Source organism: Chenopodium album, chromosome 2, assembly GCF_948465745.1.
Source record: "Chenopodium album chromosome 2, dcCheAlbu1.1, whole genome shotgun sequence".
In the NCBI taxonomy this organism is placed as follows: domain Eukaryota; kingdom Viridiplantae; phylum Streptophyta; class Magnoliopsida; order Caryophyllales; family Amaranthaceae; genus Chenopodium; species Chenopodium album.
The window spans coordinates 69,024,845-69,037,181 of record NC_137835.1 but is presented as its reverse complement, the minus strand read 5'-3'; the positions used below and the strand labels follow the sequence as shown (position 1 = coordinate 69,037,181).

Here is a 12,337-nt window from a genome sequence, read left to right as displayed (position 1 = left end):
AATGCCATCAGACTTTTCAGAATTCACCAAATGTCACCCAGTTTTTAAAAAATTTACCAGGTGCCATTAATGACCAACGACCGTTAACTCCGTTAGTAATTAGGGGTTAATCATGACACGTGTCATGATATAATTGGAACATTTATCTTAATTTATTAAAAATAAAAAAAAATTAAAAAAAAACCCCAAAATTTTCCCAGCCACCGCCAAACCTTAGCCCCTCCCCTCATCTCGTCGGAAAACGGTCGGCCACCACTTTACCAACCAACAATCGGCCGACCGACCCTTTATCTCCCCACCTGACCCACCCCGACCCCCAAAACCACCCACGCAGCTCGTCCCGACCCCAAAAACCACCCACACATCCGCCCCGACCCTAAAAAACAACCGGTAAAAAGCCCCTCCTCCCTTTCCCCACCCTCGAAATCGGTCGTTTCGACGGTGGGAGAAGGGAGGAGGGGCTTTTTACTGGTGGTTTTTGGGGTCGGGGTGGCTGCGTGGGTGGTTTTTGGGGTGGGCGATGCTCGTGTTTGCGGTTTTATGGGGTCGGGGCAGTTTGTGAGGGAGGTTTTGGGGGTCGGCGGTGGGTCAGGTGGGGAGCTAAAGGGTCGGTCGGCCGATTGTTGGTGGTTAAGGTGGTGACCGGCCGTTTTCCGGCGAGATGAGGGGAGGGGCTAGGGTTTGGCGGTGGTGGAGGTGGCTGGGAAAATTTTGGGTTTTTTTTTTTTTTTTTTTTTGTATTTTTTTTTAACTTTTTTTTTTAATTTTATGAATTAAGATAAATGGTCTAATTATATCATGACACGTATCATGATTAACCCCTAATTACTAACGGAGTTAACGGCCGTTGGTCATTAATGGTACCGGGTGATTTTTTTAAAAATTGGGTGGCATTTGGTGAATTCTGAAAAGTCCGATGACATTTGGTGAATTTTTAAATTGCTCAGTGGCATTTGATGAAATAGTCGAAATTTTTAATATACTAAACAATATGAATATTAAAGGTTACTATGTTAAATTTAAGGTCACTATGTTTAACATAATATCACATTTTAGGTTCACAATAATTTTAAAATTAGGCCACACAAGTTTTAATAAAAGTTACTATAATAAAATTAAGATTACTATATTAAAAGTAGGGTTATATTATATATAATAAGACGTCAATGGTGCGAGTATGGACCTCACGTTCATACAAGTTATTCTACCTTAAAGGGTTGTATAAGGTAGGTGGAAAGAAGTTTTCATCTTTGTAAAGTTTATATCTTTTCCTTTTTCAATTCATTCCCTTTTAACTTTTTCCGATTGTTTGCATATTACATTCCCTTTTTAAAATCATTTTCAGATTGTTTGCCACATTTCATGTGCTTTTTATTATTTTTATGGGTAATGCTATACATAGCCCTTAGGGCTATATATAAGCATTGAATTTACTCTTGGAAAATGTATAAAGTTAGGAATTCATGACAAAAACACGCGCAAATCGGTGTAATTAGTGTGTTTTTGTCATGATTTTCTAAATTTAAACAATTTTCAAGAGTAAATTAAATGCTTATATGTAGCCCTTAGGGCTATGTATAGCATTTTCCTATTTTTATAATAAGTTTTTTACATGTGTCTTTTCTAAAGGTAGTTATTTTTCATTTAAAAAAAAATAAAATAAAAAATACTACACTGAAGTTTTTATATTCGATGAGGTTCATCAAACTCTTTGATAATTAATATCTTTAATTTTAGTTGAAAATTATTAAAAAAAATTAATTTATAAAAAGTAAACATTGTGCAAACAATGTACTTCCTCTATTTTTTTTTATTTTTTTTATTTTTTTTTTTTTTGAAGTGTCTCATTATGATAAATTTAAAATTTTAGGCAAAAGTGTAATTAATTTCAAGCTAGTGTAGGTGTATATTTTCAAACTGAAGTTCCAATATTACAAAATAAAGGAACATGCACCTACTTAATTTTTTTATTCATTGATACAAAAAAAATAAAGAACTTGTAACCCTTTCCATTTTTATTAACAGTGTAAATTTTTTTATATACTCTGTAATAAATTTAAATTATTTACTTAATTTTTAAATTCTTTAATTTTAATTAATTAAGACTTACTTTTTACTAATTCATCTATGCATTTAGTTTTTGAGGCTACTGATCAAATATTTTTAATTTTTTTTTAATTTTTTTTTAATTGATGTTGCTCACAAATTCTTATGTGTAGTTGGTGTGGCAAGCTATCATGGGAGTTACTTCATTATTAGTGTTATAGCAGGGATTACTCGTTCAATGTTACAGGGTTACTTCGTTATCAGTGTTATAGTGGCTACTTGATCAGTGTTAAATTATATGGATTACTCGGTCAGTGTTACACAGGAAAATCAATAAGTGTTATGTGAGTTACTTTGTTATTTTATAAGTGGTCAAAGTGCTCATTTTTGCTAAATTGAGACAATTTTAACTTATTTCACCAAAAAAAAGTTTTATAATTTTAGCTTAACTAATCTGAAATTAGTACTCCAATATTTTAATATGGAAGCAAGTCTTATATAGAGCTAGTATAGTTAACACTATAAGTACATCCAATTACTGTCTTTTAATATAAAAAAAGCTAGTGTGTGGCCCAGGCGATGTCTGAAGTTCTAGTTTTTAGTTCTTTAATTTGATAACTATATATGTTATGTTGTTTGTATAGTAAGTGTGTGGTTCGGGTGTTTTTTTTTTAATATATATATATATATATATATATATATATATATATATATATATATATATATATATATATGTATGTATTTATTTTCTAATCTCGTGGTATATAAATAAAAAATATAACCTCTAATTTACTTAATATGTTAAAGGAATATATAATGTTAATTATGTAAAATTTAAGACATTAATCAAAGTTGAATGAGATGGTAAATGTATGACCTTTGTATATTTTGGAAGTTACAGGTTCAATTCTCGCCCAAAGCATAGTTTAATTAAATGAAATGACAAGCTTACATGGCGCGCCATGTGGCACCATTCCTTTGAAAGGTACGCTTTTTCATATATAACTAGTATTTAGCCCGGGCGATGCCCCGGATCTATACGTTAAATATTCTTTACATTGAATTATAGGTTTCTTGTATTATAATAATCTTAAATACTTTTTTTTATAGATTTTGATGAAGAAAATAATTTGTATAATAAAAAAACTCATGCCATACATTAACTATATTTAAGAAGAATAAATAAACAAAAGTATTAGATAGCAAAGAATCAAAGATGGTATGGCTTCTTATCCATTTTCTAATGAACTTGAGTTCGATTCTTAGCATAAACATTTTTTAAGTTGATATGTTCCAATTCTTCTTGGTGACGTGGCATCTTCTTAAAATAAGAAAGGTGTGCCACGTGGCGTGTATCCTTGATTAGGAACGCTTTTTAATATATAGTATAGATCTATAGATAGAGATATATACAGTTTAGACACTTACACAGTTACACCGTAATAAATTAATAACCGTATAATGGATGACCCATATATAACTTATCATTTGCTCTTATCAAGCTTGCTAGTTGTAAACATGTAATTGATTAGGGATTTGCCTTATAACCTTGAGGTCATAAAGCTGAATCTTTCTAAAAGCATTACTTGAGGAAGGTGCAGATCTCTTACAGTCTTTCTCCTGCAATTTCAAGTGTCTGACCTCTAAGTATAGAATCAAAAAAACTATGAGGGTAGAGGTCAGATCATTCTCCTTAGTCCTTACCATAAAAAAAAAAAAAAAAAAAAAAAAAAAAAAAAAAAAAAATGGAAAATTTGCAAATTGCAGCCATTTAAATTTCGTATTTTGCAAATTGCAGCCATTTAAAAATAAAATTGCAAATTGCAGCCCAAAAGTTCATATAAATTGTAAATTGCAGCCCGATTTAACTTTTTCTTCGGTTTACAAGTTGAAAAATCTTTGATTAAGGTTTTAGGGGCCATTTTAGGCCTTTGGGATCCGAATTGAGCTCGTAATTAGCAAAAACATAACACAAGTATCTCGTTTTGTGTAACAAAAATGTATCGATTTGTGGGAAATTTTAAATATGAGACACTTACGTTATTTTTTTGCTAATTCCGAGCTCAATTCGGTTCCCTAAGGTCTAAAATGACCCCTAAAACCTTAACCGAAGATTTTCTCATGTAAACCGATGAAAAAATTGAATCGGGTTGCAATTTACAATTTATACGAATTTTTAGGCTGCAATTTGCAAAAAAAAAAAATTTAAATAGCTGCAATTTGCAAAATACGAACTTTAAATGACTGCAATTTGCAAATTTTCCATTTACAAACTTTACAAATTTATTACTGACACGTAGCGGCTCTGCCACTAGACATAGACATAATGATTATTTAAATGTACGACAAATCTATAAGATTCACATGCACGTAAAAGCATACAATTACATTTATTTATTAACAAGAGATAATACTTACTTCTTATTTTTTTTTAGTTGACCTGTTTCTTTTATCACGCTTGTCAATGAAAAACTTTAACGGTTAATAACTTTAATTCTTCATAATTAAAAAATATAAAAGTTATATATTATGATAGTTCTTATTGAGACCAATTCAAAATGATCAACATAAATATGTTTTTCTTTACATATTATTCACAAAACACAGTCAAAGAAGGAGTGGTGAATAGTGTAAAAGTCAAAGTGGGTCAAGTAAAAAAGAATGGAGGAAGTATTAAATATCTAATACAAAATGAAGGACGTGTGTATAAATAAAGCTAATAACAAGAGCTTGAACACAGCCAATTAATCACTCTATTATTATCAATAATCATGGAGAAGAGCTATTCACTAGGGAAAGCTCTACTAATTGTCACAACCATATTATTTTCTTCTTATTTTTCAAAATCTTTGGCTAAAAACCATGCTCATCATGGTGTGCAACCATTATCCAAGATTGATATTCTAAGTACAACTCTAGCTCTTCATAAGAAAGCTTCCATCAAAGTTTCTCCTTCTTTGCTAGGTTTGAAGGTATCATACATCAATCTTCTCTATATTCATGCTTTTCAAATTTTCAGCTAATAATCCATTATATATGTAAGTCCTTATATTCTTTGCACTGATCTTTATGTGCAGAAGTGTAATACTCTTACGTCCTAAACAAAATAATAAGGCGCGATCACTTTCATCAGATTATATTATACTTCATCCATCCTAAAATTCTAGATATACTCACTTTTGCATAAAATTTACGGTGATAACTTGATAAGTAGATTAATGATTTTATATGGTATCTTATTAAAAAAAAAATAGAGATTTTATTTTATTTATTTATTTTTTTTCAAAAAAGAGATTTGATAAGAGTAATTGGAGGCATCCTAAAATTCTAGTTATACTCACTTTTGCATAAAATTTAAGGTGATAACTTGATAAGTAGATTAATGATTTTATATGATATCTTATTAAAACAATAGAGATTTTATTTATTATTTTTTTTTTCAAAAAAGAGATTTGATAAGAGTAATTGGAGGGAGTATATTCATAATTAAATGAGAGAGTTATTATTAAAAAAAAGAAAGGGGTTATTACAATAATGGTGGGGCCATTTCTAACGGAATCGAAGGATAACAAACCAAGTACTGTAATTTTTTGTACATAATTGTTGGATACTTGAACTAATGTATAGATTTTTTATACTAAGTGTACATAATTTTTTTTTTGGTGCAAATTTTGATGCAATACTCCTTATTTGGTAAAAACTTTTATTTATAAATACAACTTCAAATTTAATTAAACCGAGTATAATTGATATTGAATAATTATTGATACTTAAATATTATTAATGGGTCGTATAATAATTAAGTGTTTCCAATTGGTTGCAGAATGATGATACTGAATGGGTAACTGTGAAGCTCCGATCACCCAATCCGTCTTCAGATGATTGGATTGGAGTTTTTTCCCCGGCTAAGTTCAAGTATACTATAATTCTTTCTTCCCTTTAACAATACTTTATAATATTACTTGTTTTTGTTTACATAAAATCGTTTTAATATTATGCAAACTTTTCTCACTAAATTAAGTTCAAACTTGATGATTTGTAATTTTTGTACTTAAGTTTACTATTTTCAGAGCTTAGATAGTTAAATTTTGGACTATTGAGGGAACACCTACATATAATCTTGTTTGGACCATGTCATTTAATTTGAAAGCAAATATAAAAGGAAAAATTGATGGGAATAATCCCACCTTTTGAGCGTTGAAGATTAATAATCCCACCTTTGGGATTCTTTTTAATAATCCCACCTTTGATATCAATTCACTTTAAATAGTCCCAACAGGTCAAGTAACCTGTTATAACAGGTTATTTGACACGTGGCGGCCTATGAATGGTCAAAAAAATAAAAAATAAAATAAAATACATTTTAAAAAAAGTTTGATATTTTATTAAAAAAAAAAAAACCACCCACCACCCACCACCAATCAGCTGCCCAGCCCCTTGCCACCCTCCCCGCCACCAATCAACTGCCCAGCCCTAGCCACCCAACAACGCCGATCGCCCAAATCGACTCCCCTAGCGCCGATGCCCGTTCTCCGCCTTCCGTGAACCACCAACCTCCCTTCCACCGCCACAAAACCATCGAAAACCAAGCATCCGACAACCCTTGAAAATCATTTTTCCTCCACGATCCCGAGCCCTCCCCTTCCTCCGTCCCGATCTCGGCCTCCTTCCCTTTTCTCCGGCTTCGATTTGGTGGATTTTCGATTATTAAATTGGAAGGTAGTTTTGGGTTTATTTGGTGGGTTTTTGACATGAATGGAGGTCAGGGGAGGAAGGCGCGGTGGGAATGGGGGACAGGTAAGATCGGCGCGCCGGAAATAGGGGACAGAGAAGGTCGGAGTTGGGTTGGGGATGGCTGGCCGGAGCGGCGTGGTGACGAAGGTTAGTTGCGGGGAGACGGGGTTGCTTGTGGGTTGATTTTCGAAGGTGGTTTTAGGGTCGGGTTGGCTGGGGTGGATAGCGGTACGGTGGTTTGGTTTCGGGTCCGGTTAGTGGTGGCGGTGGTTTTGGGTTTGGGTGGTGGGGTGGTGGGGATGGTGGTGGCTGTGGTGTAGCTTAGGTGGTGTTTTTTTTTTAATTTGGGACAAATCAAATTGTGACACGTGTAAAATAAACTTAATAAAAAAAAAATTACCTCTTCAACCGGTCACTGGTCACCCGAGACTATTTAAAGTGAATTGATATCAAATGTGGGATTATTAAAAAGAATCCCAAAGGTGGAATTATTAATCTTCAACACTCAAAAGGTGGGATTATTCCCATCAAATTTTCCAATATAAAATTGAATAAGTTGAACTAAACATAAGTTCACGTGAAAAAACAAAAAAAGTGGAAATAAATGAGAGAAACTATAATGGGGTAAAGAGATTTTGGTGATTAAAAGTCATTATAAGACGTATTTTATTACGGATCTAGAAAGAAATTATGTTTTTATTTTAGAACGGAGGAAATATACTACGGAGAATTTATGTATTTTACAAAAATTTGTTTTAAATTTATAATTGTTGTAACATGAAACATATAAACTACATACTCTTTGAGATCAACTATTTTTTTGAATTTGAATAGTTTTAATTAGCATGTATTGAAATGTCAAAAGCATTCTCATCTTTTTGATTTAATGATTATTTTTATTTTTAAACATGAGCAGTGCATCAGCAAATTGTGAGGAAGTTGGTAACTCAAGAGTTCTAAAACCTTTTATTTGCACTGCACCCATTAAGGTAAATAAAATATATCAAATGAAATTATAGTTAATTAAACATTATCAAGTTTAGATTATAACTTAATCTTTTTGTTATTATTGAATTTCAGTACCAGTATGCAAATCACTCGAATTCAGATTATACAAATTCTGGAACAACCACTTTGAAGTTTCTATTGATCAATCAACGAACTGATTTTTCCTTTGCGTTATTTTCTGGTGGATTATCTAGTGTAAGTTTCTCAATTTTAAATGATAATATGATATAGTTACATTATTGCTACTATGTGTTTATACTGATGTTATGTGTTCAATGTTGTAGCCGAAGCTAGTTGCAGTATCGAACACCATCTCATTTGCAAATCCTAAAGCCCCTGTCTATCCACGACTTGCTCTCGGAGAAACTTGGGATGTGGTATGTTTATACTTCAATGTTACATTCGTGTTATATTCGTATCATCATTTACTTAAACAATCAATCGGGTCAGTGTACTATTCTTAAAAAAAAATGGCTATTATTCAGATATTGTAATATAGTAAGCGTGTCGTGTGACAATAACTCAATAAGTGTCTGATGTATAAAATAGTATTTGTATTTTGTGATTTCATTAATTTTATCAGAGAGACTTTAACATGAATTAGTAGAATCTTAAATTTTTTGAAAGCTAATGTTCTGTAAAATTCATTTTCCTATAGTTTTTGGTACGAAATAATGTACTAAACCATTACTAGAGTGGAAGATTTAACTATCATTCCTGTAATCATGCAGATGACAGTAACATGGACAAGCGGCTATGACATAGATGAAGCAATTCCTTTTGTTGAGTGGGGTATGCCTGGTGCTCAAACTACGCGATCACCAGCAGGAACTCTGACATTTACTCGTAACCAAATGTGTGGTATGGTTCTTCTTCACTTAATTACTTATAATTCAGTATATCTTTGTATTCATTTACCTAGAAAGTGCAAACATTTCAAAATCTCTTTCATTAAGTGAATGCTTAATTAATATTGTTAAAATTTCACGAAATAAGTGTATAAGAAGTGTCTTTGGCTATCATGTAGCTGCACCTGCAAGAACTGTTGGTTGGCGTGATCCTGGATTCATTCACACTAGCTTCTTGAAAGATCTGTGGCCCAACATCAAGTATGCAAACATTGGTTTAGTATACACTACTATCACGATTAATGATTAATTATATGATCATTATAACAACTTTAATCCTTAAATATGTCATTGATTTTATGTTTTCCAGGTATACATATAGGTTGGGTCATCTCTTAACTAATGGTACATATGTATGGAGCAAGAAGTATCAGTTCAAGTCATCTCCATATCCCGGACAAAGCTCCTTGCAACGTGTTGTTATTTTTGGTGACATGGGGAAGGTATACATGTATACAATGTATAAAAAGTTGGTTAAATGTTTTGAATCTACCCGTCAGAACAATACTATAAGCAACAAATAGATTTGCAGAGTGCAATGCCTGAAATCAATTTTTGCTTCTTTTAGGCTGAACGAGATGGATCAAATGAGTATGCAGATTACCAACCAGGATCATTAAACACCACAGACCAGCTAGTTAATGATATTGACAACATTGATGCCGTCTTTTTAATAGGGGATATGCCATATGCCAACGGATACATCTCTCAGTGGGATCAATACACTGCACAAGTAGAGCCAATAGCATCAGTTGTACCCTTTATGGTGGCAAGGTTTAACCTACTCTTAAAAGCAGATTTGCTATCTGCTTTTTAGTAATAATATTATTAGTGTTCTGTAAAGTTTAGAAATATCTATAGCATATTAGTATACTAACAAATAGCTTTTTCATCAGTGGTAATCATGAGCGCGATTCACCAGATTCAGGATCATTTTACCAAACTGATGACTCAGGAGGTGAATGCGGTGTTCCTGCAGAAACTGAGTTTTATGTTCCTGCTAAAAATAGAGCTAAGTTTTGGTAAGTACAGACGGCGCAATTTCATGGTGGCCTGGTGTTTGTTTGTTTCCTGTAATCTCTTGTAAAAGAACACTTACTCACCAACTATGCATATACATACATATATACAGGTACTCAGCAGATTACGGAATGTTCCATTTCTGCATAGCAGATACAGAACATGATTGGAGGGAAGGCACTGAACAATACAAATTCCTGGAAGAATGCCTAGCATCAGCAAATAGGCACAAACAACCTTGGCTTATATTTGCAGGCCATAGACCCCTAGGGTACTCTTCGAACTCATGGTACGGCCTGGAGGGATCCTTCGAAGAGCCAATGGGTAGAAGTGACCTTCAAAAGTTATGGCAGAAGTACAAAGTTGATATGGCATTCTGGGGACATGTCCATAACTATGAAAGGGTTTGCCCTATTTATCAGGTATACATAACAATAAGTTAATTTTGTTACTTCGCAAAGTATTACCACCTAAAACTGGCCTTTATAATGTCATCTGATTTATTGTATGTAGTTATTTTTGTTTACTGATTAGAACAATGATGGGTTCATGCAGAACCAATGTGTGAACAACGAGAAATCTCACTATTCAGGAGTTGTAAACGGAACAATCCATGTTGTAGCCGGAGGAGGAGGAAGTCATTTGTCGAAATTTAGTACATTAAAGACAGTGTGGAGTATATACCAAGACTATGATTATGGGTTTGTGAAGCTCACAGCGTATAACCACTCGTCTTTGCTGTTCGAATACAAGAAGAGTAGTGATGGCAAAGTCTATGATTCTTTTACCATCTCTAGAGATTACAAAGATGTTTTAGCTTGTGTTCATGATGGTTGTGAACCTTACACTTTAGCAACCTAGGAGAGATTTAATTAAGGAAAATGTTTGTACCTTGAAAAAGGAGGCAAAGGTCAATAGCCGCCTCATTCAATTTGTAAAATGGGAAAAAGGAAAATGAAATAATGAATATTCAATTGGATTGATGAAATGGGAAGAGAGCCAATTAGCCCAAAACTCTGATAGTAGTTGTAACACCCTAGAAATTTTTTTCCTTCAAAGTACCTATTTTGCTCTTTTAAAAGATCAAAATAGGAAAATCTAAGACATTACCACCACCGTGAAAACGGCTAAGACAACTGTCAAAGACACACAACGGAAGACTATCTTAAAAAACATTCAAAACAATTCAACTTTAAAAGTCAACCAAATGAAAGTAAAGTCAAACTAAAGTAAAACGAAGTCAACTTACAACTTGGAACCATTGTAGGCCCTTATTAAACCAAACTGTTAGTTGAGACGAACGCTACAAGAGGGGGGGGTGAATTGTATGTGAGTTCCTAATGGCTACTTGTTGAAGCATGAAGGTTTTGATGATGAGGAACTTAAACTAAAGCAAACTCAACTAATAAAGGTTTTCAAGTGTGTGATTAGTTTAGGTGAAGTTGATCTTGGTGATGGAAGAAGTAACTGGAACTAAGAAGACATGAAGAGATCTTTATTGAAGAGTTAAACAAATCAGAAGAAGAGTTCTCTAACAAGAACTAAGTTCCTTAACAGGAACGTTCCCTAACACGAATGTTCCCTAACTGGAACTTGAAGACAACAAGCTTAAGTTCTTTGGTGGAACTTAATAACCTTGGAGCCCAAGTAACCTACCTGATCAAAAGCGCGGCGCAACAATAATATTTAGTTAAGGTTTTTATCTTATAAATTATTGTTAATATGTTAAGTAGGTTAATGCACGAAATTTATTAGAAGCATGACAAGTTTGCTTGGTAAATAAAATAATATGGAAAATTATAAAAGATAGATTTTAGGAAAAGATTATCTAAAAAGATTATTTTCTTTAAATCAGTTTGTTAAAAAGATAAACAAATATCTTTTTAATCTTATTTTTTGGAAAAGATTTTATTCCACTTGATTTACATAAAACTGTGTTTAAGGATAAGTTAAGTTAATTTATTTATCTTTTAGAAAACCTACTTTCTATACGAGTAATACTTGTATAAATAGTAGAGAGCAAAATGGTTTTAGGTTTTTGTGAGTTTATGCATGGAGAAATCACAGTGCTATGATTGAGGAAGTTTACCAAGCTTCTAACTTGTCACATTAGTTTCAGATTTCGTGCATTTCTTACCTATCATACTAGGTGTCATACATTTGTATTGGTTGGGTTATTTGGGTGAGTTTGTAGTTTGCTTTTTATACAGTTTTGTGTTGGCTTCTAGGTGAAGCTGTGAGTTTTGTACTTAGGTGGTACGAGTAGTTGTACTTTGGCAGTACGTGTAGTACTTTGGTGGTATGAGTGAATCTAAGTGTGGTACTTAGATTGGGTATGATAGGGTCCTATGAAGCAGCAAGTCCAGTGAGGAACTTGTGAAATAAAGGTATGTGTCTAATAGGTTGTAACTTGGTGTTTGCCCTATTATAGTGAAGTTTGTGTGTTTGAAATCCCTGAGGTAAGGTCGAGGTTTTACTTCCAGTTGGGCCCTGGAAGGTTTCCTTGTAAAATTTGTGTGTTCTTGCAAGTTCCTATATGCATTGTTTTATTATTCCACAAAAGTAGTCAATAGGAACTCAATACAGTTCAACCCTCCTCTTGTATTAATCATCTAAACTAA

The 12,337-nt window shown here is 33.0% G+C and overlaps 1 protein-coding gene across 1 annotated transcript; it reads left to right on the top strand.

Moving 5' to 3' along the window:
* Positions 1–4,794: 4,794 nt before the first annotated feature.
* LOC145586764 (putative inactive purple acid phosphatase 27) lies at positions 4,795–10,719 on the top strand. The gene is made up of 12 exons (XM_081643682.1): positions 4,795–5,018; positions 5,870–5,961; positions 7,697–7,769; positions 7,861–7,983; positions 8,073–8,165; positions 8,520–8,649; positions 8,816–8,897; positions 9,007–9,139; positions 9,265–9,470; positions 9,593–9,718; positions 9,829–10,138; positions 10,272–10,719. The coding sequence occupies exons 1-12, from the start codon at positions 4,818–4,820 to the stop codon at positions 10,575–10,577; spliced, it is 1,875 nt and encodes a 624-aa protein (XP_081499808.1). The 5' UTR covers positions 4,795–4,817; the 3' UTR covers positions 10,578–10,719.
* The last annotated feature ends 1,618 nt before the right edge of the window (positions 10,720–12,337 follow it).